Genomic DNA, 26,586 nt, shown 5'->3' with positions numbered 1-26,586 from the left:
ATTTTTATATTTAAGAGTTTGTAGTAATGATGCTGCAGAAAACATGTACATATCAGGCAGTGGAGGGCCGTGCATTTCCTGAATTATTCCACCTCTATAGCATTATTATGACGCCACGGCAATAAATACTAATCAACCGTTAAACAGCAAAGTAAAAAAGAAATTAGGCTACAATATTTCACATATTGTATTTGTAAGGATATCTGCGACCAAACAGATTTCTTCTCCTCTGTCAGCCATTGTGAGTTAAAATATATATATATGTATATTTTATTTAGTTTGTGTGGTTTGCTGCCTCTGACTACTCCAACTATCCAATCAAAAGACGTGAAATTCCTGACGTAATCATATGCCTGCTAGATGGCCCCAGTGATGCCAACTCGAAATCTGATTGGTTAATGGAACAGTTTCATTGCCACTTATTTTAAGGTACAGGTGCCTGCATTATTAATTCTGAAGGCCTTAAGGCCAGGCAACACATGATGTCAGCCACTGGCTGAAATATGATTGGATAAATACTCTTATCATAAATATACACTACTGGAAGCAGCGCAACCAAGAGAAAAGCTATGAAATGTAGAGAATAGACTATTGGGAATAATTTAATACACATTCATGGAAAAATATATTAAATATATTAACATGCAAGTCAGTGATTCAGATCACAGCAGAGAAGGCCTTGCTGACCCTGATGGCCCACCACTGATATCACGTGATCTCTCGTCAGATTCTGTGCTGCTGAACAGACTCTGTGTTTATGAATTCAGGAAATGAACCATTCACCTGTAGTGTTCCTGCAGCTGGTATCACAAACAGGAGAAATAAAAGCATGAATAGTACAGTATATAGTCACAACTAGTCATCAGAATCATTGTCCTAGAGCTGATTTGACTTGAGTCAAATAATTAAAGACATCATAATGTAAATGTGATACATAACATGGGGATTATTAATATTAATAACATTGCTGAGAGAAACAGTATTGAGAAAATATTTAAATTTCCTAGTGAGGATCATGTGAAACGTACATGATATTAGTGCAAATAAAATACAGTATCCTAAAATCATTCTCACAGTTCGCATACACACAATTTTAAAATGTATAAGTGTTATCAAAGAGCACACTGATGACCAGACCATCCACGAACATGCTGTTTATACCTGAATCTATTTGAATAGGGCGTGTCCATGACCAGTATAGAGGCAATAAATCCTGAGACTCAAGATAAAGATGCACTAATCAGTGTAATTACTGAGGGAAATGTGTCAAGTGGTGTGTGACTCTCTTAATTTTATAAAAAATTTAATTGTATATTTTTATTCATTAGGTTTTGGAGTGGATGAAAACTGACATGACGTGTTGCTTAGTTTAGTTAATCTTGCCAATGTAATAATTCATGAGACACCAAATATTATTTACATACATCTTTATATTAAGCACAAAATAAAACACAAAAAAAATGTTAGGTGTTTATAATACATTGCAGTGTTGACTTCTAGAGGCTTTACATCTGTTTGACTGAGTTTTGGTGAAAGAGAGGGTTTTTCCCCATTATAATGTATTACTTGTTAATTTGATCATCCTTGCATTTTTACTGATGTTGATGTTTTTGTACACCTCTAGCACTGAGCTGTACAGCTGTGTCTGTCTTTGCACAGTAGTAAACAGCCGTGTCCTCTGACACCAGGCTGCTGATATCTAAGTAAAGCACATTGTTGCTCGTGTCTCTGGAGATGCTGAAACGAGTTTTAAAGGAAGTTCCATAGTCTATGCTTCCATCACCCCATATGATCCCGATCCACTCAAAGGCTTTTCCTGGAGCTTGCTTGATCCAGACTGTTCCATAGTCAGTGAGGGCATAGCCAGAAATCTGACAGGACAACTTCATGGAGGCTCCGGGAGATTTAACCTCATCAGGAGACGAGGTCAGACTGATGCAACACACATCTGAAAAGAGGAGAGTGGACTCAACACAGACTGAAATATTTATCATATAAAAAGCTGAGTATGATGTTAGAGACATGTTTACTCACAAGGAACAAAAGATATCAGAAGAAGAAGAAAAGACCAGCTCATGATTCCTCTGCTGTACGCAACTAAACACAGAGGCTGCCATGTACATGCAGTGTATTTATATCTGCCTGGGAACTGGGAAATTTGCATGAATTTTATGTTTTTTTTACTAGTTATTATGGCAGTCTTCCTATAGTACATAATTTCTTTAAACATTTTTCATCAAATTGTGTAAACAAATGAACAAATAAATGATTTAACAAATGTAACCAGAATATATTTTGAGCCCACTTGCAAAGGAAAGAAAAGTTTATCACCATTTATTATCATTTTGCTTTCATTTTTGTCTTCAGCCTTAATCACCAGCCAGAGATAATTATAAGAAAAGGGATGAGAATTTTTGAATGAGAATTATTGAGAGTTAGTTAAGTTTGAGAAAAGATGAAAAGAAACTGAGAACTAAAATATCTATTAAATGTCTCTGGGGTGCAGGTCCCTGCTGAGGGAATATTTACAGCTCAGGAGGATGTGCTTGTATACGTTTCTGAAGTCTTTTGTGTCAGTGTGGCTGTCGTGGACAGTTATATCTGTCTATCACTGAACATAAACAGGTTAAAATTTGGGTTGTTGTGTCACAGTAACTCGTCTTGGAGCACATGGCCCGCTAAAGCCACTTCCTGAAACAGACACTGACACTGAGCACAACTGATAAAAGAAACCAATTTGTTTTGTGGTTGTTTCATAATATTACTTTAATATTAAAAGTACAAAATGTTGTATTGAATTCGTAAAAATGTCATTATTTTCAAAATGCTGTGATAAAGGAGTAAAACACATCGGGACATGCTGTCATTGTTACAGGACAGTTCAGAATATACAGGTAAGATCAAGCTTTAGAGAAGGGTTTGAGTGTTTTTGTGTAATTTTGAAAACTTTCCAATTAATTCTTTGTCTTGTTTTCTTTCTCTTTTCCTGGCCATGCCTAAAATCTTCTTCCCCCTTCATTCCTTCACTTTCTTTCAGCTTTTGTTTTCAGTTCCAGTTTTAAACAAATGCATATCAACATACGATACAAGTCACCCCTGTACAAGGGGATGTGACAAGTGGCTGCCTTTAATTATCCTTCCTGGCAGGTGCAGGCAATCCAAATTAATGAGCCCGGAGAATTCTGGGTAACCGAGTTCACACGGCTGCACTCACTATACACATAAATATAAACTGTAAACATTTCACACATGCAAAAAAAATGCTACAGAGTAGGTGTAAATCTCAGGTAATATGAAATAATCCTAATTTGTGAAAAATAATCAGATATTTGTCTGATAATGAATGATAGTGAATGAGTCTCATACAGAATACAGTTTGTGGATTCACTTTTTTCACTTTATTTGTTAAACTCTGCTGCCTCCTTCAGTTGTTTCAATTATTGCACCTCACACTGTGAGAACAGACTGTGTGTTAAACACAACACACTGCTGGAAACATGCTGTATTATTCCTGAATCTACTCAGTAAACACTGATTCCAACTGTTGGTTAAAAATCCTGTAATATGAAAACTCTTTCAATAATGTTTTCTTTTTTATGCAACTTTGTATGACTGTTTTAAAATGCTGAAAATTATTACAATTTTATTCCAGTGAAAGAAAGTGAAAGTGTGACTGAGATGATTTATTAGTTGCATTGAGAGGATGTGTGTAACATGTCTCATAAGGTTTTTGTAAGAGGAATCCACTATTCTGTCTCACTGTGGTTCACGAGCGCAGTAATACACAGCTGTGTCTTCAGTCTGCATGTTCTGTCCTCCAATTGTTATTGTGTTAGTAGAAGTGTCTCTGGAGATGCTGAACTTATTTTTCAGTTTGTCACTGTAAGCTGTACTCCCACCACTATAGATGATTCCAATCCACTCCAGAGCTTTTCCTGCAGGTTGTCGGATCCAAGCTGTTTCATCGCTTGTAACTGAATATGAAACCTTGCAGTGGATGGAGAGACTCTGGCCTGGCTGGACTGTCATGGAAGCAGGCTGAGTCAGTTCCACACCATGTACATCTGTGGAGGAAAACACATGGTGATATCTCACACAATATCTGCTGCACCTTTATTCTTCATCTAATAAATGAATGAATTTGATAAAGCACTCACAAGAAGCAGCTGCCAGCAGGAGCAGTAGAGATGTAGAGAACATGGTGTGTGTTGTTTGTACTGGAGTCTTCTCTGTTCTCCAAAGTTTAACAGACACCATCACATCATATAAATAGAGTGAGATCCAGCTCTGATGCTTGGATTTGCTTATCTGCTGATGATGGGAGGAGAATGTATCTGAAATGTATTTAAATCATGAGGAGGAGATTCATCTGATGAAGTACTGTATGTGTGGGTTTAGAATTGGGAGAAAAACTCTTATAAAGATTACAAATCTTCCTTATAAACTTTATAAACCTAAGAACAAGATTTTGTATATGGAACATTCTCTTCTTCCCACAATGTTCATGCTTTTTTTGTTTACCCATCCATTATATGCTCTCAAACTGTATATAATGTGATTAGGTTGAAATAGATTTCTACAAAATACGGCATATACTGTAAAGTTTTAAATTAGAATATTTATCACATGTATGTGTAGTGATCTGGATAAACTCTTATATGGTACAACCTAGTTACATAGTCATAGCGAAATGGACATCAGCCTAATCAGATCAGTATGTAATCTGATACTGGATGTCAAATGTCTGCGATTGTCTGCGATTGTCTTCTGCACCATAAACAGAATAAAATCTTGAAAATCTAAAACTTTAATTGAAGTTGAGAGACATGCAAAAGAGAAATATACTTCAGGAAAGGAAAATCTGTAGTTTTCATATTTATTTATACCAGAAATAAGAATATAGAATCTATTACAGGCCATTTATTATAAATAAACTACAAACTTAAATTTAGTAGAATGACTGTGAGTTAAGTAGAATGTTATTATCACTTGTGCAGGATCTATACTGTATGTGTTCGGATATACAGAAATTCATCAATTTTATTTTATTTCCTGTTAAATTAAGCAACCACACAAAGGTCTAAAATACAATATTCAATATTCAGTCAGGTCTTTGTCCAATGTTATTTGTAGGATATGTCTAAATGCAGACTAAAGAGAGCTCCACACAGTATGACCCTGGTTTTTGTACAGCTGCACCAGTACTCTGAATGACTGTGGCTCTCGTGTGCAGTAATACACAGCTGTGTCCTCCGTCTGAAAGTTTTGTCCCTTTAAAAACACTGTGCTGCTGGAGACGTCTGCAGAGAAACTGATTTTGTTCTTGAGTGAGTCCTTCACATTCGAGCTGCTGCTACACACATATCCAATATATTCCAAAGTCTTGGATGGTGTTTGTCGAATCCAGTATGGACAGTAGCTGGATATTGAAAACCCAGAGAATTTACAGGAGATTGTAAACACCTCTCCAGTTCGTACCACTATATTATCTGACTGAGTAAATTCAACAGAATCCACACCTGTAAAGAGCAACACAAGATCAAATGCTGTATTTTATAACACAGTCAATACTTTTTCATATCTGTAAGAGATGCAGAATGAAACAGAAAAGTCATTTCAGTGAGTGAGAACTGCACTTACAGGACACAGCTGTCAGAAACAGCAGGAGACAGATGGAGCTCATGGTGATTGGATTTCCACCAGCTACGGCTACTGATCTTGGATCTCCACAGTTCACAGAGCTTTTTATTATGTCTCAGTTCTTCAGACTTGATGTGAAAAAGGGAGGAGACTCAGACTAACATGCAAATTTCTCACATTATGTTTTAATCATAAGCGTCATACTCTTTTATTCACATGCACAGAAGAGGACTTGTTGTCTCTGCTCACTTTATTCAACAGTTTGGAGTTTTCCCTACTCTATACACACCTGATCGAACCAAAGCATATATAGAGTCTCCAGATTCACAGATTTGAAATCAATATTTTTTTTCTGCTATAATACTCTTTAGGACGCAGTGTTTTCTATTAATCCTTTTAATACTTATATAATTATAAAAATTAATAGTATAATAATTATTATATAATTATGACACGTATTGCACACATTTACATGAAACTACCACAACTGCATGAAGTGAATAGTTTCTATAAAACACTTATAACTTTGCAGTCCAGTTAACTGCTTTGATTTGCATGTAAGTGTTTAGGCTTTAGGAAGACATGAGGCATTTCCCGAATATGTAAAAACATACACATTCACAAATTATTAGTTACTTACTATTTATTTACTATGTAATTGATCAAGCTGTGTGGATGAAGCAGCCTGGTTTAATGAGACACTGATATAATGGAGCTGTAATGTCTTAGCTTCATAACAATGCTGTAGAGTTTATGACTTTGATGTAAACCTCAAAATGTTTGGTAGATGTTGTGGAAAATAAAGAAAGAGCGACCATCACAGGCCTTAAAACTTAAAGAAAAGCATAATGTTCAAACATTTCTAATGTGTGTGTAGGTTAAATATACAGTATACAGTATACCAAAGGTTGAATAAACTTTTTCAGTTTGACTGTCAGAAAAAATGGAACATAATTTGCACAACTGTTCAAATATATAGAATTTTTAAACATTTTTGTCTGTAATCATTTATTATTTCATTGTAGAAGTTATTAAATGTGATGGAAAATGAAGATGGACGTGTGTGATGGTCTGGGAAAACATCAGTGTTAAGAAACCATGCATAAAACTGTTTATAATGAATGTGTAATACAGGTTCAGGTATGTTCCTGTAAAAATCTTGTGTAAGGAGTGAATTCAACAAACAGTCAGTCTGCCTGAAGATTTGTAAAACCTTGCTGTAAGTGTGATTTCCTCACAGAGTGAATGTCAGATATTGATTTTAAATATTAGTTAGAAATAAAGGGATTTAATGGATTTTATAAGGGAATTAATTATAGTTCAGAATAAACTATCTTTCAATAATGTTTTCTTTTTTATTTAAAAATGACTTTGTGTGACTGTGTTTAAAATGCTGCAAACTATTATGACTTCATTCCAATGGAAGAAAATGAAAGTGTGACTGAGATGTCCGGACAATGTTCACAACAATTGTGAATAAATTGTAACAAGTGGTAACATGTAAGTCAAAGTGAACTGAAATATTTTCTTTCTTTGACCTCCATGTATCCACTGCTTCTGAAAAAGTGGGTTTGTCATGTGATTGTAGTAAGTATGTGTTTTTGAATTGATGTCTAAGGGGATGTATCATTGTGGTGTGTAGCAGTGTCTTCTGTCCTCATGCTGGTCATCTGCAGATACACCTGCTCTTTACTGTTGTCTCTCTAGATGGTGACCCGGCCATGAACTGGAGAAATATTTGCTACCACTGTCATGTGTTATAGTTGCAACCCATTCCAGCCCTTTTCCAGGAGCCTGTCTGATCCAAGAGGCACCAATATTAATTTCAGAGGTTGTGCAGGTCAGTTTATGAGAGTGATCAGGTTCACTCTCAGGGATCTGTATTAATAAACAGTTAAAGATTGTTTCGTTCACACAGACTGCCATCTAAAGGCTTGTAGACATCAATAACTTGGTCTTGTATTGATAATAATTCAAGATTTCTGCTAAAAGTCATGAAGACCTGGACCTTTATCTAAAATACAACTCATTTCCGGTTTCCGCCATTTTATGCTCCTCAGTCCTATATAAGCTAGCGAGCAGTCCATGCTCCTTGCCAGATGGTCTCTTCAGTCAGCCTTGAGCTTCTGAGACGGCATCCTGCCCTTTTCTTCAGTTCCTGTCTGCCTGGTTTGTCTCTGCCTTCCTTCAATCAATGACTCTGCCAGTCCTATGTTTAACCTGTTTCCTGGATTTGGATTATTGGACTGTATGCTGCTAATGATTCTACCTGTCCTATGTTTAACCTGCTTTCTGGATTTTGGATTATTGGATTGTATGCTGTTAATGTCTCTGCCGGTCCTACGTTTAACCTGTTCTCTGGATTTGGATTAGTGGACTGTATGCTGTTAATGACTCTGCCTGTCCTACGTTTAACCTGTTCTCTGGATGGTGGATTATTGGGCTGTATGTGGTTGTTTCTTTTACTGATTCTACCAGCCTGCTGTATCCTGTTTTTTTCAGTTTTTCTATTGGAGTTGACTGAGAACTCTGCCATTTTTTGTGCCATTCTTAATAAAGACTCTAAGTTTGAACTCGGACTGTGTCCTGCATTTGGGTCCTCACCTGCCATCCCTGACAGTACCATCTGGCCAACATGGACCCAGCAGATCCACAGAACATGCAAGCCCTTCTAAGCTCCTTGTCTGAGACCTCCACCTCTCACGAACGTCGTCTCCAGGATCTCGCCTCGGCTACACATGAACTGATCCGTCGCGTGAATCAGCTTTCAGTCACTCCACCCTCTTCAGCTCCCTCGGCGACAACGACACCCACGAGCTCACCAAGTCATCTTCGAGAGCCACACCTGCCTTACCCCGAACGCTTCTCTGGTGAACCAGGACTATGCAGTGCATTTCTGATGCAATGCTTAGTGATCTTTGAACTTCAACCCTCTTCCTTCCCATCAGACCGCTCCAAGGTAGCATATGTCATCTCCCTGTTGTCAGGCAAGGCCAAGCTCTGGGTGACCGCCGAGTGGGAACGTCAGTCTGTACTCTGCTCCTCCTTTGAGTCTTTTTCCGATTAACTCCGCAAGGTCTTTGACACCTCTGCTCCCCAGCAGGATGCTGCACGCTCCCTCTTTGAAGCTTCACAAGGGACCCTAACCGTGGCGGAATATGCGGTGGATTTTCGCACATTTGCCATTGACAGCGGGTGGAATGCCACCGCACTCTATGATGCCTTCTATCGGGGGCTGGCTTCTGAAATTAAGGATGAGCTCGCTGCCCGGGAGCTACCAGTCGAACTCAATGACCTGATCGCCCTGGCTACCCGCATCGATCGACGCATTCGGGAACGCCAAACTGAAAGGTCAGCCCGACGTCTTGGACAACCCAACTACCGACCCACTGTCTCTCGCTCCCTGCCTTCTCCTACCCTCCCGGTCTCTGCATTCAGGAGCCTTCCTCTCTCCCATGCCATGGAGATCGGTCGTTGTCACTTATCCCCTGCTGAGAAGGACAGGTGTCAGGCCTCAGGACTATGCCTGTACTGTGGAGAGGCTGGACATTTTGCCGCTTCCTGCCCAGCAAAAGGACAGGGCTCGTCGCTGAAAGAGGGGCCAGCAGCGAGTCTACGACCATCAGTCCCTTCCAAGCCACTGCTCAAGATCCGCATCTCAGTTGACCAGCGGGGCTACGGCCTATCTGCCTTTGTGGACTCTGGAGCCGACTCTGAATTTATGGATCAAGACCTGGCTAAACAACTAGGCCTTGAGACGGTGCCTCTGTTCTCGCCCCTCCAAGTTCGGGCCTTGGACGGCCACGTCCTCCATCATGCCTCCCAACGCACTAAACCCTTGCTTGTCACCATCTCTGAACATCACCAAGAGTGATTGTCTTTTCTTCTGATCCCTTCACCATTTGCCCCTGTTATGTTGGGCTTTCCATGGCTCCGGAAGCACAATCCTCACGTGGACTGGACCAGTGGCCGTATTCTGGATTGGGGCACCTACTGCCTAGCCCATTGCCTAGGATCTGTACCTCTGACCAAGGTGTCTGACATGGATGAACCACCACCTGACCTCAGCTCAGTACCCTCCGATTATCATGACCTGGGAATGGCATTCAGCAAGGTCAGAGCCTCCTCTTTACCCCCTCATCGTCCATATGACTGTGTTGTTGACCTCCTGCCTGGCACTACCCCTCCCCGGGGTCGGCTCTACCAGCTTTCGGGACCCGAAAGAGAGGCTATGACCCAATATATTCAAGATTCCCTCACGGCCGGGATCATTCGTCCGTCTTCCTCACCTGCTGGGGCTGGGTGGTTCTTTGTAGGGAAGAAGGATGGGTCCCTGCATCCATGCATCGACTACCATGGGCTTAATGCCATTACTATCAAGAACCGTTACCCATTACCCCTCATGTCTACTGCTTTCGAACTCCTCCAGGGAGCCACTGTCTTCACCAAACTCGATCTTCGCAATGCCTATCATCTGGTGTGTATTCGAGAGGGTGACGAATGGAAGACTGCATTTAACACCCCAACAGGCCATTATGAATATCTGGTAATGCCGTTCGGGCTCACTAATGCCCCTGCTGTATTTCAAGCCCTGGTCAATGACATCCTCCGGGACTACCTAAACCAGTTTGTCTTTGTGTACTTGGATGACATCCTCATCTTCTCCCACTCCCTAGAGGAGCATGTTCACCATGTCCGGTCGGTGCTCCGTCGCTTGCTTCAGAACTGTCTGTATGTGAAAGCCGACAAGTGTGAATTCCACACCTCCAGCACCACGTTTTTGGGTTTCATACTCTCGGCTGGTAGCATACAGATGGATCCCAGTCGGGTGGAGGCTGTGAGGGACTGGCAGTGCCCTGAAAGTCGTAAGCAGCTCCAACGTTTCCTGGGGTTCGCTAATTTCTACCGGAAGTTCATCAGAGGTTACAGTGCCATTGCGGCACCCCTGCACCGACTCACTTCCTCGCTACACCCCTTTTCATGGACTCCAGAGGCTGAGCTAGCCTTTGCCCAACTTAAGAAGCTCTTCACTACTGCTCCTGTCCTGATTCTTCCGGACCCATCGCACCAGTTTGTGGTGGAAGTGGATGCATCTGACTGTGGGGTGGGGGCCGTCCTGTCTCAAAGGGCTTCTAAGGACAATCGACTTCACCCCTGTGCCTTTTTCTCTCACCGCCTTTCCCCAGCCGAACAGAAGTATGCCATCGGTGAACGGGAGCTTCTGGCAGTGAAACTGGCCCTGGAAGAGTGGCGCCACTGGTTGGAGGGCACAGAGCAGCCTTTCATTGTATGGACTGACCACAGAAATCTAGAATACCTTCAGACAGCCAAACGACTCAATCCTCGACGGGCTCGTTGGGGGCTGTTCTTCGGGCGTTTTAACTTCACCCTCTCATTCCGCCCTGGTTCTAAGAATGGTAAACCGGACGCCCTTTCACAACAATTCACTCCCGATGAGGATGACCCAGCTCCTGAACACATCCTCCCTTCGTCGGTAACCATCCGTGCTCTTCATCTGGGGATCGAAAGGAGAGTGCAGCAGGCTATCGCAGGGATACAGATTCCAGGCAACTGCCCCAGGAACAGACTCTTTGTCCCTGATCACCTTAGGTCTCAGGTCAACCAGTGGTGCCACAGCAGCCGCCTCTTTTGTCATCCCGGGGTTTCCCGTACCTTATCTACTCTCCAACAGCGTTTCTGGTGGCCATCACTCAAGCACGACATCCAGAGATTTGTGGCAGCCTGTCCCACCTGTGCTCAGCAGAAATCGTCCAGGACCCCACAAGCCGGGCTCCTGCGCCCCCTTCCGACCCCCAGATGACCTTGGTCTCATATCTCCCTGGACTTTGTCAACGGACTACCTCCTTCCGCCGGCCACACTACCATCCTTACTGTGGTGGACCGATTCTCGAAAATGGTCCATTTCGTGCCCTTGGCCAAGCTTCCCTCTGCCAAGGAGACTGCCCAGATGCTACTATTACATGTCTTCCGCTTACACGGGTTGCCTCGCAATATTGTGTCTGACCGGGGGCCACAGTTCACCTCGAGATTCTGGAAGGAGTTCTGTCACCTCCTGGGTACTTCCATTAGCCTTTCATCTGGCTTCCACCCGCAGACCAACGGCCAGACGGAGCGATTAAACCAAGAGTTGGAGACTGGGCTCAGAATCCTCTGTTCTGAAGACCCTACATCCTGGTCATCCAACCTCATTTGGGTCGAATATGCCCACAACTCTCTTCCCTCGGCAGCCACAGGCCTCTCCCCTTTCCAGGCCGCTTACGGCTATGGACCACCTCTGTTCTCCTCCCAAGAATTAGAGGCCTCGGTTCCCTCTGCCCTCGCTCTGGTTAAACGGTGTCGACGGGTCTGGAGGAGGACCCGCTTAGTGCTTCTCCGCTCATCCAAAAGCTATGCTCGGTGGGCCAATCGTAAGTGCCGCCTGACGGGAAGCTCACTCCTCGCTTTGTTGGTCCGTTCCCGATCTCTAAAGTGCTCAATCCAGTATCCGTCCGACTCAAGCTTCCCCGGGCCCTTCGCATCCACCCTACGTTCCATGTCTCCAGACTCAAGCCTGTCCGAGCCTGTTCGCTAGTTCCCTCCACCAGACGCCCTCCTCCCACCCAGGTCATTGATGGAGGCCCTGTTTATACAGTTCGCCACCTTCTACGCTCCAGATATCGGGGTAGAGGTCTCCAGTATCTTGTCGACTGGGAGGGCTACGGCCCTGAAGAATGCTCCTGGGTGCCCGCACGTCACATCCTTGATCCCGACCTTGTTTCCCAGTTCCACCGCGAGCATCCTGATCAACCAGGAAGGACGTCATGAGATGCCCCGTGGAGGGAGGGGTACTGTCAGGCATGCATTTCTGGGTTCCTTGTTGCTACTTCCGGGTTCCGGGACGCAACTTCCGGTTTCGCGAACTCATTTCCGGTTTGCGCCATTTTATGCTCCTCAGTCCTATATAAGCTGTCCTATATGAGCAGTCCATGCTCCTTGCCAGATGGTCTCTTCAGTCAGCCTTGAGCTTCTGAGACAGCATCCTGCCCTTTTCTTCAGTTCCTGTCTGCCTGGTTGTCTCTGCCTTCCTTCAATCAATGACTCTGCCAGTCCTATGTTTAACCTGCTTTCTGGATTTTGGATTATTGGATTGTATGCTGTTAATGACTCTGCCTGTCCTACGTTTAACCTGTTCTCTGGATGGTGGATTATTGGACTGTATGTGGTTGTTTCTTTTACTGATTCTACCAGCCTGCTGTATCCTGGTTTTTTCAGTTTTTCTATTGGAGTTGATTGAGAACTCTGCCATTTTTTGTGCCATTCTTAATAAAGACTCTAAGTTTGAACTGTGTCCTGCATTTGGGTCCTCACCTGCCATCCCTGACAATGATTGATGATACTGGGATCATGATAATAGAAAAAATCTACCTCTCTGAAGTCATGAAAAAATGCCCTCACACTTTCTCACACATTTTTAATTTAAACAATATGTGAGAAAGTGTGAGAGCATTACACATGATCACACATTCTAATTTGTCAAGGTGATTATTGTTAGTCAAAGACACTACACTGGATAAAGTTCTGGATAGTGATATGACTATAATAGTGTTTATGATGTGGAGCAATATTACAGATAAAATATTATGGTTTTAAATCAACACTACTGACTTTAAAAAATACCTAGATTGAAACACTTTCTTCTCATTTGTGGTATATTTAGTGTTATTTTGACTTCTATAGATCAGTGTTGTCTTTTGGACATTCTGTTATAATGAACACTGGATGAGGAGTTTTTGTACAGGGATGTTGTTTATCTGTCTCACTGTGGTTCACGAGCGCAGTAATACACAGCTGTGTCTTCAGTCTGCATGTTCTGCCCTGTTAATGTCACTGTGCTGCTGGACGTGTCTCTGGCAACCCGAAACCTGCTTTTCAGTTTCTCACTGTAGTAAGTGTTACCGCTACCACACATACGTCCGACCCACTCCAGAGTTTTTCCTGCAGGTTGTCGTATCCAGCCTGTACAGTAGCTATCAGTTAATGAATATCCAGACACTTTACAGGTCAGAGTCAGTGACTGACCAGGAGTTAATACTGTGGATCCAGTCTGGATCAGCTCAACACAGTGAACACCTGTTAAAGAAAAGTTATTTTAATGATGGAAAAGTGAAAAGCTTTAAGGAACCAAAACTGTATTACATGTCAAATGTAAAAACACTTACAGTGTACGGCTGCCAGCAGCAGCAGCAGTAGGGATGTAGAGATCATGGTGTGTGTTGAAGCAGAAGACGTAAAAGCTCTTGGTCTTTGTTGCTTAAATATATAACAGGGAAAGACATTTGCATAGCGACACTCCTTATCTTAGGGACAAAATTGGATGGATTCCTTTACACCTGAAATCCTCCTCTCATCTCATGAACGTCTCTAATCTGTGATTATAAATCTATAAAATTTGGATCATTAAGAGACTTTCTCAGGTGAATTTATGTGAATAGAATGCACTTTCCTTATCAGCATATTCAGTAAGGAGTAAAACATTTGGGGGTGTGTTATTATAGGACAATAATCAAGGACCAGGCAGTGTGATGTCAGGAATTGTAGAGGTGGTGGATGTAGATGCCAATAATTAATTATTGTGAAGTAGAAAAAAAAAAAAACATTGTGTAGTTCTGCATACTTTGGCTGAACTGTGTCAGGGAGTTACTGCTACAAACATGAAGACAATTATTTTCCAATATTCAATGCCATTAATTATTATAATCACTGTTCCTCTTATAAAGCAGCAGTCTGTGAACGATTACAATTTATTTATTAATTAAAGAAGAATACAGTGAACATTTGGTTGTTTATAGTTAATAGTTAATGTTGTGGAACTTTTGTGAAATGTATGTATTTAATAATCACTGATTAGAAGTTAGCAATATTTCTGTGAATGTTATAATTTCCCTCTTTGGGAATTAGACTATAAGAGACAGTCTCAGTTTTCATTGTCTGACAGAAAAACATAGAAATTGTGTAGTATCTAGCCCTGACTGAGGATATGAGAATGCATTGTACTTATGACCACTTTAAAAAAACCTACAATGTAACAGTATATTTGTTAAGCTCTAGCGCCACCTGCAGATCTTGTGAAAATGTAAAATCTAATATCTATCAACAACTCAACAGTGAAACTATTCTCTATACTTCTTCTTCTTTCTTATTCAAAAGTTTAAAATGATCTTCTTCAAGAAATTGAATCAGGAATAAAACAGGTGACTCTAAAATGACCCTAGGTGTGATTAGATAGATAGATAGATAGATAGATAGATAGATAGATAGATAGATAGATAGATAGATAGATAGATAGATAGATAGATAGATAGATAGATAGATAGATAGATAGATAGATAGATAGATAGATATTCAGCAGCAATAGAGACAGTAACATAAAGACAGGTTGTAGACTGCACACTGTATATCTTACATATAGTCAGTATACACAGGGTAATGTGATAACTGACCAGAAGTTACTAGCGCAATGCTAAGAACAAAAACTACAGCAATATAAGAAACATATAAATAAAGCATATAAATCACAGTTTAAAAGGGCATGTATAACATGTCCAGGCTGTATAAAAAAGACGTCTTACTTTCTTTATTGTTTAATAGGGCCCAACCAGACTCGAGAGAATAATTTTATAAAGTCAAAAATGTTCACCATTAATGTTTTGTGTGTGAATAAAATGTAAATAATGTGAGACTTAATTTCCTTTGTTAAACTAACTTTTATTTTAAACTAACTGCTGTACCAGAAAATGTAAAATAAATGACTTGTTGTACAGGACGTCTGTCAGACAGCAGCAACATTAATATGGAATTATATGAAAATGTTGATCATTACTTTAATAACTGTCTCTCATGCAAAAACAACCATCCTTAGTTAATGAACAAATAAAAATATTTACATTCCTGGTGCTAACTTTCTGTGCAGCACAAATACCTAAAGTAGATCATTTTTATGCCTCCAACACTGTATTATAGCAGGGTAGAAAGTAATGATCTGTAATCCTTACTTCTGTAATAAAAAAAAGGATGGAAAATTGATAACACAATAGATACACTACTTATCTGGTACACAGGATGCAAGATTGCACACAATCTAACAAACATAAAAAAATATAAAGAACATTGTCCTCCGTCTATCCATTCAATCCCATCCCTCCATGTATCCTAACTGTCCACCTCATCTGTCCTCTGATATGAAAACCACTGAGTTATGATCATATTGAGTCTAAAATTAAACTAGCATCCAGAGTCATACAATGCTGAGAGAAAATGTGTTGTTTAAAGTGAACTCGTTTTCATGGTACACAGAATCTTCATGAAAATCTGATTATTAATGAATGAATAACTGTTAATGAATGAATTTTGTTGAATACTTTTTCATTCCACATGGGAATGCTTAATATAAATGATCCAATTTGCTCAGATTTTTTTAAGGCATCTTCTGCAGGCACTGTTTTTCTAAAAACAAATGATTTTTCTATACCTTAACTAGAAAGCAGCCTAATGTCTTAGGCTGCCTTTCTGTTGTGTGTTGTGCTCTTGCCAAATTCAGAGTCAGATTCATGAATGGATTTAGTAAGGAATATAATTCTGTAAATCAGAGACTCATGTAAATAACGCAGTATCATGAATCTAAGCAGTGTTTCTGCCACTACTGTTTACTTCACATTCATTTAACATCATTTCACTTCAGTACAAAAAGATCAGTATTTGTGTTTGAAGATGGCGTCATGTACAAATCCACTGTTAAATATTAGGTTCTAGTATATAACACAGAGATGGAGTTAAACACCGTATTGCCATAGGGGACAGGAGGCTCTATATGAGATTGATTTAATTTTCATCATTTTGACTATGAACTCAATGTTTCTTTAATAGATTTTTGTTTTAATCTAAATAAAGTGTTAATTCCACAGTCAGTAGAAAACAAGTCTTTCTTTTCTAGGAGGAAAAAGTCTCCGATTGTTTCTAGTTACATTTCAACCCCAACATTCATCAGAAACATTCAGAAAAACTGGGAATGATCACAATGAAACCTCAAATATGAGCTAATAAATTATTAGGTTTTAATTAAAAATGCAATATAATAAATAGAACTACAATAAAAGATGTAAAGCTATGATAAAAGGTTATTAATAAAAAAGTATAATGAACAGTAAAGTCTATTAAAATACAACAAAATCTTAAATGTCTAATAAATAGTAAAATACAGAAAAATCTTAAACCTATAATAAAGATTAAAGTCTTAATGAGTAATGTATATAATAAAAAGTTAAACTAAAGATGGAGACGCTTATCGGAGCTGCAGATGTTGATGTGGTCCGTTGGTCAGAGAGCACTAACAGGTGTTGATGTTAGAGGTCAGTGATGTTGTGTCCAGCTGCTCAGGGAGAGAAGAAAAGCAAGACAGGTTTAAATCTGCAGAAAATAAAAGACAGTAATAAGTATTTACTTACCTGTGGAGGTCTTGAGCAAGTAGAGAGAGAAAGAAAGGGAAAGAAAAGAGATGTGTTTAAAGTATGACCAGGACATTTATTACTTTATTCAAATTTTGGGGGTTGCTTAATCTTATAAATTAGTTACAAGTAATCTATCATCAAACAAAATGGAGAGCAAAAGCAGTTCTACAAATGAATGGGCAAAAGTGCAGAGTTTAATCTTAGTTTTATATTCTAATGACCACTGAATAGCCAACAATAGATTTCCTAAAATGTCCTGATCACTCTAAGCTGGCTGAGATAGAGAGGTGTGTGTGTGTGTGTGTGAGAGGAGTGTTGCTCAGACTCCCTTCATGGCCTTCAGCATCTCCTGGACATGCTCCTTCACGAGGCGTAACACAACGGTGGACATCCAAATGGCTAAATAAGAAAAAAAAAAAAAAATGGAACATTTTTTTAACAATGTATTTGTTTATATATACACATTTGTTTATTCATTTCTTGCTTTCTTTATGTAAGTGAGGGTGAGAGTCTTCAACAGATCCACCTACACTCAGATCCTTCACTCAGGTCCACCAGATGGCTGAGGATTTCTTCAAACGTGGGCCGACATTCAGGTTCCGGGTCCAGACACCAATTGATCAGATTGTGGCAACCTGTGTGTGCAGCGATGAGATATTATAGATAGTGCTTTGACATTTCAGATATATATTAATATTATTAAAAAATCTATTAATCTTGTAATGCCAGTTTTACAACTTCAGCTGTTCTAAATGGTGATGCTTCTACATTTTCTCACCTTCAGACAGGCCGGGAGCGAAGTCCATCTTCCTGTAAACGATCTCATCCTCATTACAGAAGGGCAAGTGTCCACAGACAAGATGAAACAGGAGAACTCCCAGACCCCACATGGTGGCAGGATAACCCAAATACTCTCCATCACACACCCACTCAGGTGGAGAGAAACACCAAGTGCCTGAGCAAAAAAGAGAGAAGGAGCACCATCAGCACTGTTGCAAAAAAAACCCTTCAGTGGTCTCGGCTTCCTCCACATCATCAACAACAGATCCAGGAAAACATTTGACACATTTAACCACATCAGTATGTCACGGAGATGACAAATTTCATCAGTGGAAACTGACATTCATGTAGGAAAGAAAATATTTCAAGAAGACACTCTCTCATCCCCTTCATGTCTTTAATCAGAGTGTTATATTAGTGATCAGTAAGGAGAAACGAGTCTTATTGAAGAGGAAGGGAAATAAAAAGGCGAGTTGGTGAGGGACTGACTCTTTACAGCTGCTACAATGATGCGCTAACAGGAACTCACTCATTACCACAACATTCACTCTAACTATTAACACATCAGAAGAAACAATGCCGAGACCAAGAAGAGAAATAAAACACTTCAACGATAATAATAATAATAATAATAATAATAATAATAATAATAATAATAATAATAATCCCGGTGCTAACAGTAACTCCACTTCATGTCAGGCTTCGTGACTCCGCCCTGTACTTGATTATTTTCATAAAACTTCAAGACTATTTCTAAAAGTCTAAAAGTCATGATGTTGTGCCTCGAAATGTTTTAATCCACAAAATAATCACTTATACTTTAAAATGCTCTTGATATGAGCCATGTAGCATCGCCGGCTAATGTTAGCGCCTTAGCTTTCGACTAGCTCTGTTAGCTAAACTACACAGGAGATTTGATCCTGTTTGTCCTCTGTACCGGTTAAAGTCATTCATTTTCCACACACACTCTCTTTGTAAGTTCTAAAGCGATTAGAAACACACAGACTGAGTAAAAAGTGAGCTTTTCTCACCGTGAGCAGCTTGAAGTTCAGCAGCTTGAAGATCGCTGCTCCTCTTCAGCCAGCGATACGCGCAGTATCCCGCGGAGGTGAGCGCGAGCATCCCGGCGGCGCAGGCCAGGCCCCGGCCTGTCCATCTACCTAGGAAGGGAAGATACTTACCTAAATCCATCATTTCTCTCCAAGAAAATCTGCAGTTTATCCTTGAAATATCTCCAGGTAATCCGCAGTGTCGCTGTCTCCGTCGTTTTCTTTTGAAATCTCTTTTAAAAGCCTTCTAGATGACGCAAGCACGCGCTCTGGACATTTAAATGAAAACCACAAAAAGGGGCGGGGCTTTCAAAAAACAACAACATGGCGCGTTATATTCTTAATATTTTATATAAACATTAATTAAGGTTATAATGCATGATGATTATGTTTCAATTAAATCTGATAATAAATGGTTAATAAATACACTTTCCTGTCATAACAGCTTGTCCTATTCACTTATATCAGGAGGCAGTAGAGGGCGCCGCTGTGATTTGTATACAGACACGTCAATTCCTCCGCCATGTTGGAAGGGTCGACGTTCTGTTGGAAACCAGTGGAGGTTTTATATGCAGTATATGGTCGACCCTCATGAAATCATGTTGTAACTCGCGCTGTTTTTAGTTTTTCTCTTAACAGCTTGGTTTTAATTACAACAGGATTTATCTCCTTAATTATTTTAGCTGTGAGATTTCTCAGAGGCCTGAGCCCAACCACTAAAAAACAACACCTAAAGACAATCATTTGAAGGGGTGTCCCAAAACTTTTGGCAATATTGTGTATTTCAAACAACAAGAGTGAGCTCAGCTTCCCAAAAAGATAGCTGCACGTTTAATGTAACTTAATTCCACATAGAAGAGCTGGTAAACAATAGTCAAATCCCATTGTACAATCATATTGCATATGCGACTGCACCTTTCATTTTCATTTTTGGCCTAGGATGATTTTTCTGTCGTTTTTGTATTCATGTGTGGCAACCGTTCAATCCAGCAAATGAGTAATAGCCAGAAATGAACTTGATCTTGTATTATAGGTTAAAAAATATGGATATTTTAAATGTCCAACCCACAGGAGAGAATATACATCTATAGTATACATTTATCTCAAATTTGAACATATTTCATATTGTCTTCAATAATGAGCAAAAGTGTTAAAGTCGAATACAATATATAAATAATAATAAACCTACAAATCATGTTAAGTATGTTTATAAAACATCTTAAGAATCAGTGGGATAAGGTAGACTGGGGAATTTAGAGCATTACTAATTACTAATTACTAATCACAGTACCCTGTTCATACACTTAACAAAAACCTTTTAGGGTTTACTTGAAAAAATCCTCATAGCGATGTGCACTAGCACTTTTTAAGTAAATATTTCTGCTGGAATAACAAGTACAACTCACTTAGGAGTATCAAGTAAAATGTACTTACCACTAAACATAACCTTCATGAAGATATCAAGTATTGTAGATATGTAGATCTCTATAAATGGAGAAAATTGTCAGAGTTTAATTATCTTGGTTTAACGTTGGATTCAAAGCTTAGTTTCAAAAAGCATGTAAAGAAAATGGTGAGGACTATAAAATGTAACTTGATAAATTTCAGACAAATTAGACAATGTCTTCCCACTGACGTAGCTACGACTCTCATGCATGCTACAATTTTTTCTCATTTGTCATATTGTGCGACATGTTGGGGTCAAGCAGGAGAAACAGTTATTAAACCTTTAAGATCTCTTTATAAACAGACTTTAAAAACTTTGGACAAAAAGCCTAACCAGTATCACCACTGTAGGGTTTTGGAGAAATATAATTTTTTGAGTTTCGATAATTTTAGGCTTTTTACAAATTTGTGTATGGTATATAAAATTCTAAATGGTTTGGCCCCTCCCATACTTCGTGTTTTTGTACACCTCCGCTCTGCAGATTTTTTAAGATCTACTGGATCTTTTCGGATGAAAATTAGCCTTTTGGCTAAATTCGGTGCATTAAATGGACACATTTATGTTTATAATTGTACATGGTCCCTTTTCAAATAAACCTCAATAAAAATAAATAAATAAAAAAAATACTTAATTATATTTAATATAAATCATAATATATGATTCATAATATATCATAAATTATATTTAATTAAACTAATTAAGTAGTCAAATTTTTACAGACAGAAACATCACTTTCATCCACATATGAAGGAAATCTTTAATGTCTGTAGAATTTCCTGTTGTGAATTAAATAAGTAGATTTTATTATATTGTTTTCTGTTGGATATTTTTAAGTATTAATTTTCTTTTGATAAATGTCCAAATAAATATAATTATTATTTTTTCTCTGAAATTAAACACACACACACACACACACACACAATACAATTAAACTGTTTATTTTGTAAACATTAAACAGTAATAATTCATTAGTTTCTACATAGCTACCATCATCTGGTACAGTATTTAAGGTGTGTTCAATACCAGCTGATCATTATAAACTACAAAAATCGTGGGTGGGGCAAATGTACAGAGATCCAGAGGGACTGTGATTCTTATAAGAGAAAACACACCATTCTGTGTAAGTAATGTCCAAAAGATAGGGGGGGTGGGGCTGGGTGGGGGGTAGATTTGTAATAGCAACAGGTTCATTATATAATGTTCCCCTGATATTAGACAATATTTATGTCCCTAATAGGGACTATGTATTATTTTAAAAAAATTTCTTAACTAGTTTTTCCAATTTGACTACACCTAAACTAATCCCAGGAGGGGATTTTAACTGTGTGCTCCACCCCACTATGGATCAGTCTTCAAAAACACCCTACATCACTTCTCAAAGTCTGGACTCTGGTGAATAAAAGTGTGGATTTCCTACTTTGATAAACGCATGTCAGACTTGTAAATCATCTGTTTAGTTTTTTTAATGTCTTTTTAAAGATGTTCCAAAATGAAAGCGAAGGCAAGATATTAAAAGTTTTGTTTTTGACATTGTTGTCATGACATCTAGTGTGTGTATGACGTTTGACGTAATCGGGTGACACTTCACCACAGTGAGTGATTGGATGGGTGAGGATATCAGTTTCCAGGAAAAGAAAAGTTGGTGAAGAAAATAGAGTTTTCAAAGGTAATTGGACAGAGAGGTATGCATTCATTTTGCCCAAATCCAACACAAAACCGTTCTGTTTGATTTGTAATGAGACAGTTGGAGTTGTGAAGAGTGGAAATGTCACACGCCACTACGAAACAAAACACAGACATTATGAATTTTTATGCATATAATCATTTTCAATTGTCAATAAAATGTAGGAGAAAATGTTATTATATGCATTTGGAAGTATTAACAATTGTCATCAAAATCTACTTTCAACAGACTTAAACCATTTACATTTACAGCATTTACAAGGTGTTTGTGTTCACTTTATGAATATTTCTGCAACACAAAAGATCTCGTATTTATTTCTTTGTTTGTTTGTTTATTTATTTATTTATTTATTTTTTCTCTTACCAGGTAAATGCTGCTTATGATGACTTACTCCTCCATAACAATGTCAGGTGGCTGAGTAAGGGAAGAGTCTTGGAGAGGTTAGGGTCATCAGGAAAGATTTGGACATGGATTTGTCAAAGCCAGCCTTTACATGGATTTTCTGAGGAATGATGATAGCATAGAGCTTGTGGCCTTTTTAGTGGACATAACATCTCAGCTAAATGAACTGAATCAGAGGCTCCAGGGCAAAGGCAACATGTGTGATCTGATGGCAGCAGGACTCTCCTCTGAAAGGCGGCTGGAGATCTTTAAGAGTGACATCACATGGCCACATATCCACTTTCCAACTCTTCTCCAGCAGACTAATGGCAATCACCATCATCACCATCTTTCCTTTTTGGAGAAGCTAGCTGAAAATTTCAGGGAGCGCTTTGAGGGCTTCAGTGTAGGCAGACTAGTGCTGCTCTGCATTCCATCTCCATTCCTGGTCAAGAATGTTGAGGAGTTGTCAAAAGAAACAAGAGCATCTTCCCATGGGCAAGCATGGCATCTCTGCAGACTGAACTCTGGGTCGACCTATCAGTGCGAGTCTTCTCAGTAATGAATGTTGTGAAGAACTCATACTGCAGCAGCTTGACTAATTAACATTTAGGCCAGTGTCCCCGTCTAGCAACCACTCCTTTTGTGCCATGGTTTAGGCAGCTGATGGAAGACAGACAGAGCCTTTTCTCACATTAGACTGCTCTCTATTATGTTATTTTTAGCCTGCCTCTTGAACACTTTAAATTATTTGTTTTGCCATTTGTTATTAATGTATTTTGAATGCAAAAGTCACTTTTTTCAATAATAGTGTTGATTTGTTATGCATGCTTGCTTTTTAAAACCAAGTTTTATGATAACCAGTTGTTAAAAGCTGAGTCTCCTGGGCCTGAACACCTCTCTCTGCAACTGGATCCTGGATTTCCTGACTGGGAGACCTCAGTCAGTCCGGATCGGGAGCAGTATCTCCAGCACCACCACACTGAACACTGGAGCTCCTCAGAGCTGTGTGCTCAGTCCATTGCTGTTCACTCTGCTGACTCACGACTGTGCAGCAATGCACAGCTCCAACCACATCGTCAAGTTCGCTGATGACACGACCGTGGTGGGTCTCATCAGCAAGAACGACAAGTCAGCATACAGAGAGGAGGTGCAACATCTAACAGCCTGGTGCAGAACCAACAACCTCTCCCTGAACGTCGACAAGACCAAAGAGATGGTTGTTGACTTCAGGAGAGCACAGAGTGACCATTCTCCGCTGTCCATCGACGGATCCTCTGTGGAGATCATCAAGAGCACCAAATTCCTTGGTGTCCATCTGGCGGAGAACTTCACCTGGTCACTCAACACCAGCTCCATCACCAAGAAAGCCCAGCAGCGCCTCTACTTCCTGAGGAGGCTGAGGAAAGGCCATCTCCCTTCCCCCATCCCGACTTTGTTCTACAGACGGACCATCGAGAGCGTCCTGAGCAGCTGCATCACTGCCTGGTTTGGGAACTGCACCGTCTCGGATCGCAAGACCCTTCAGCGGATAGTGAGGACAGCTGAGAAGATCATCAGAGTCTCTCTCCCCTCTATCACGGACATTTACACCGCACGCTGCATCCACAAAGCCAACAGCATCGTGAATGACCCCACACACCCCTCACACACACTCTTACACACCCCACACACCCCTCACACACACCCCACACACCCCTCTCACACACCCCACACACCCCTCACACACACCCCATACACCCCTCACACACACTCTTACACACCCCACACACCCCTCACACACACTCTTCACCCTCCTGCCATCTGGAAAGAGGTACCGGAGCATTCGGGCCCTCACAACCAGACTGTGTAACAGTTTCTTTCCTCAAGCCATCAGGCTCCTCAACACCCTGGACTGAACTGTTCTACACTCTCTCACACACACACACACACACACACACACTCTCACTCAGGACCGAACTGTATATCAACTCTCTGTCTCTCTCACACACAGATACACACATACTCTCTCTTGACTGTGTGGACGCACACACACGCACACACACAATTTATATTGTTCACACTTATTGCACTACCTCAACCTGTCATCCGCTGCTATAGTTATATTTATGTTTATTTCTATTTGCACTACCTCAACCGCTGCTGTGTATTTTTGCACAATTATTTTTGTACAATACTTTTTTTTTTTTTTTACATCATTTCACTTCATCTTATCTTATTTCACTTACATTCCAGTACACGTTCTTTTCTTTCTTTTCGGCGCTAAGTGTCCTGTGTTCTTTTGTGTTGTCTTTCTTGTATTTATTGTCTTTTGCACTGTCTTGTCTATGCTCTGTTTGCACCTAGCTGCACACTGTGGACTTTACGTGGCTAATGACAATCTTGTGTCCTAGCTCTGTGGTGTTGTTTTTATGTTGAACTTTGTTGTTGTATGTTTATGTAGCACCAGGTCCTGGAGAAACGTTGTTTCATTTCACTATGTACTGCGTCAGCTATATGTGGTTGAAATGACAATAAAGCTTCTTGAATCTTGAATCTTCAAGAACTTGGACATTGATGAAAATTCATATTTGGACCTTCAAATGTCCCTGCCCTACAAAATAACTAAATCCGCCATGTCTATTAATACTTTTTTGAGACATATACATTTCCTGATCTCTGACGTTTCTTATATCCAAGCCATAAGCAGGGGAAATAATCTCATTTTCATCGAGGGAGAGGGGAAAAAAAGAAACCATCAACTAAATGATCTTTTAATCAAATTAAACAATTAGACTTGAAATGTGCAATTAAGCCCTCACCTGACATTTTTAAGGAAAGAACAAAGCTACAGACAGAGAGTGATCTAATAACATCTGAACAGACAGAAAGACTTTTGCTCCAATCTCGCTCTAAATTATAGAAACTTTCGGACAAATGTGGGAAAATTCTTGCTCAACAAATAAGACAGTACTTAACTACAAATACTATAACATCTATCCGTAGGGATGATGGCAGGATCACCAAGGATGAGTTGGAAATCATTTCGGTCTTTGAACAATTCTATACAGCCCTGTATTCGTCTGAAATTGATTATAACTGTTCTGAACTTGATTCTTTTTTTAATTCCATTAAAATGCCCCAAATTCCCTCTGAGGATAATGCAGAATTGGAGAGAATTCTTAACCCTTTCATGCACAACATTGATATAAACAGTGGCGGGCCGTGCATTTCAGACCTAGGCCTTCACTGGTGTCCTAACTGAATTAATCCACCTTCATAGCATCACTATAGATGCTAATCAACTATTAAATAACGAAGTAAAAAAGAAATTAGTCTACAGTATTTCACACCTCACAAGGAATAGTCAATTTTATTAGGGTTACTTTTCTCAAAAAAGTCATTCTTGATGCCGTATGCAGCAAACTGCAATCTCCGGAGGACGCAGCATCTGAAATGAGACACAGTGAATATAGAAACACTGTATAACAGTGCGCTGTGTCACAGGCTCTTGTAGAGAACATGAATAAAATTACATTACATATAGCAAAAAAAACACATTAACACAATTCAGTCTCACAAGTTTCCTTTCACTGCAGCAAAAAAAAATAAAACCACAGTCCACCCCGGGGATCTGGAATGAAGGCAAACTGAAAACCCAGAAAAAAAGAAAACCCAAAAGCATAAATGGTTCCTGAAAAAGCTTACCAACTATTTTGAAGAATCAAAAGGATTTTCTTAAAATGTCCGCCTTGAAAATGCATTTGTAAGGATGTCCGTGACCAAATCGATTTCTTCTCCTCTGTCAGCCATTGTGAGTTAAAATATATATATTTTATTTAGTTTATGTGGTTCGCCGCCTCTGACTACTCCAATTATCCAATCACAAGACATGAAATTGCTGACGTAATCGTATGCCTGCTAGATGACCCCGTGACGCCAACTCGAAATCTGATTGGTTAATGGAGCAGTTTCATTGCCACTCATTTTAATCTACGGGCGCCTGCACTATTGATTCTGAAGGCCTTAGAGCTGGGCAACACATGATGTCAGCCACTGGCTGAAATATGATTGGATAAATACTCTTATCATAAATATACACTACTGGAAGCAGCGCAACCA

At 39.8% G+C, this 26,586-nt stretch overlaps 1 gene segment (V, D, J or C); it reads right to left on the bottom strand.

Annotated features, from left to right (window-relative positions):
* Nucleotides 1-13,471: 13,471 nt before the first annotated feature.
* LOC131344283 (Ig heavy chain V region 914-like) lies at nucleotides 13,472-13,905 on the bottom strand (the record flags this gene model as incomplete). The annotated part of the segment is given in 2 exon segments: nucleotides 13,472-13,770; nucleotides 13,860-13,905. Coding segments are annotated over 2 exon segments (345 nt in total), but the record flags the coding sequence as incomplete, so codon positions are not given.
* Between the last annotated feature and the right edge of the window lie 12,681 nt (nucleotides 13,906-26,586).

This window comes from Hemibagrus wyckioides, linkage group LG02 (assembly GCF_019097595.1).
Source record: "Hemibagrus wyckioides isolate EC202008001 linkage group LG02, SWU_Hwy_1.0, whole genome shotgun sequence".
NCBI lineage: Eukaryota > Metazoa > Chordata > Actinopteri > Siluriformes > Bagridae > Hemibagrus > Hemibagrus wyckioides.
The sequence above is the reverse complement of the archived record's forward strand: the minus strand, read 5'-3'. Positions and strand labels throughout refer to the sequence as shown.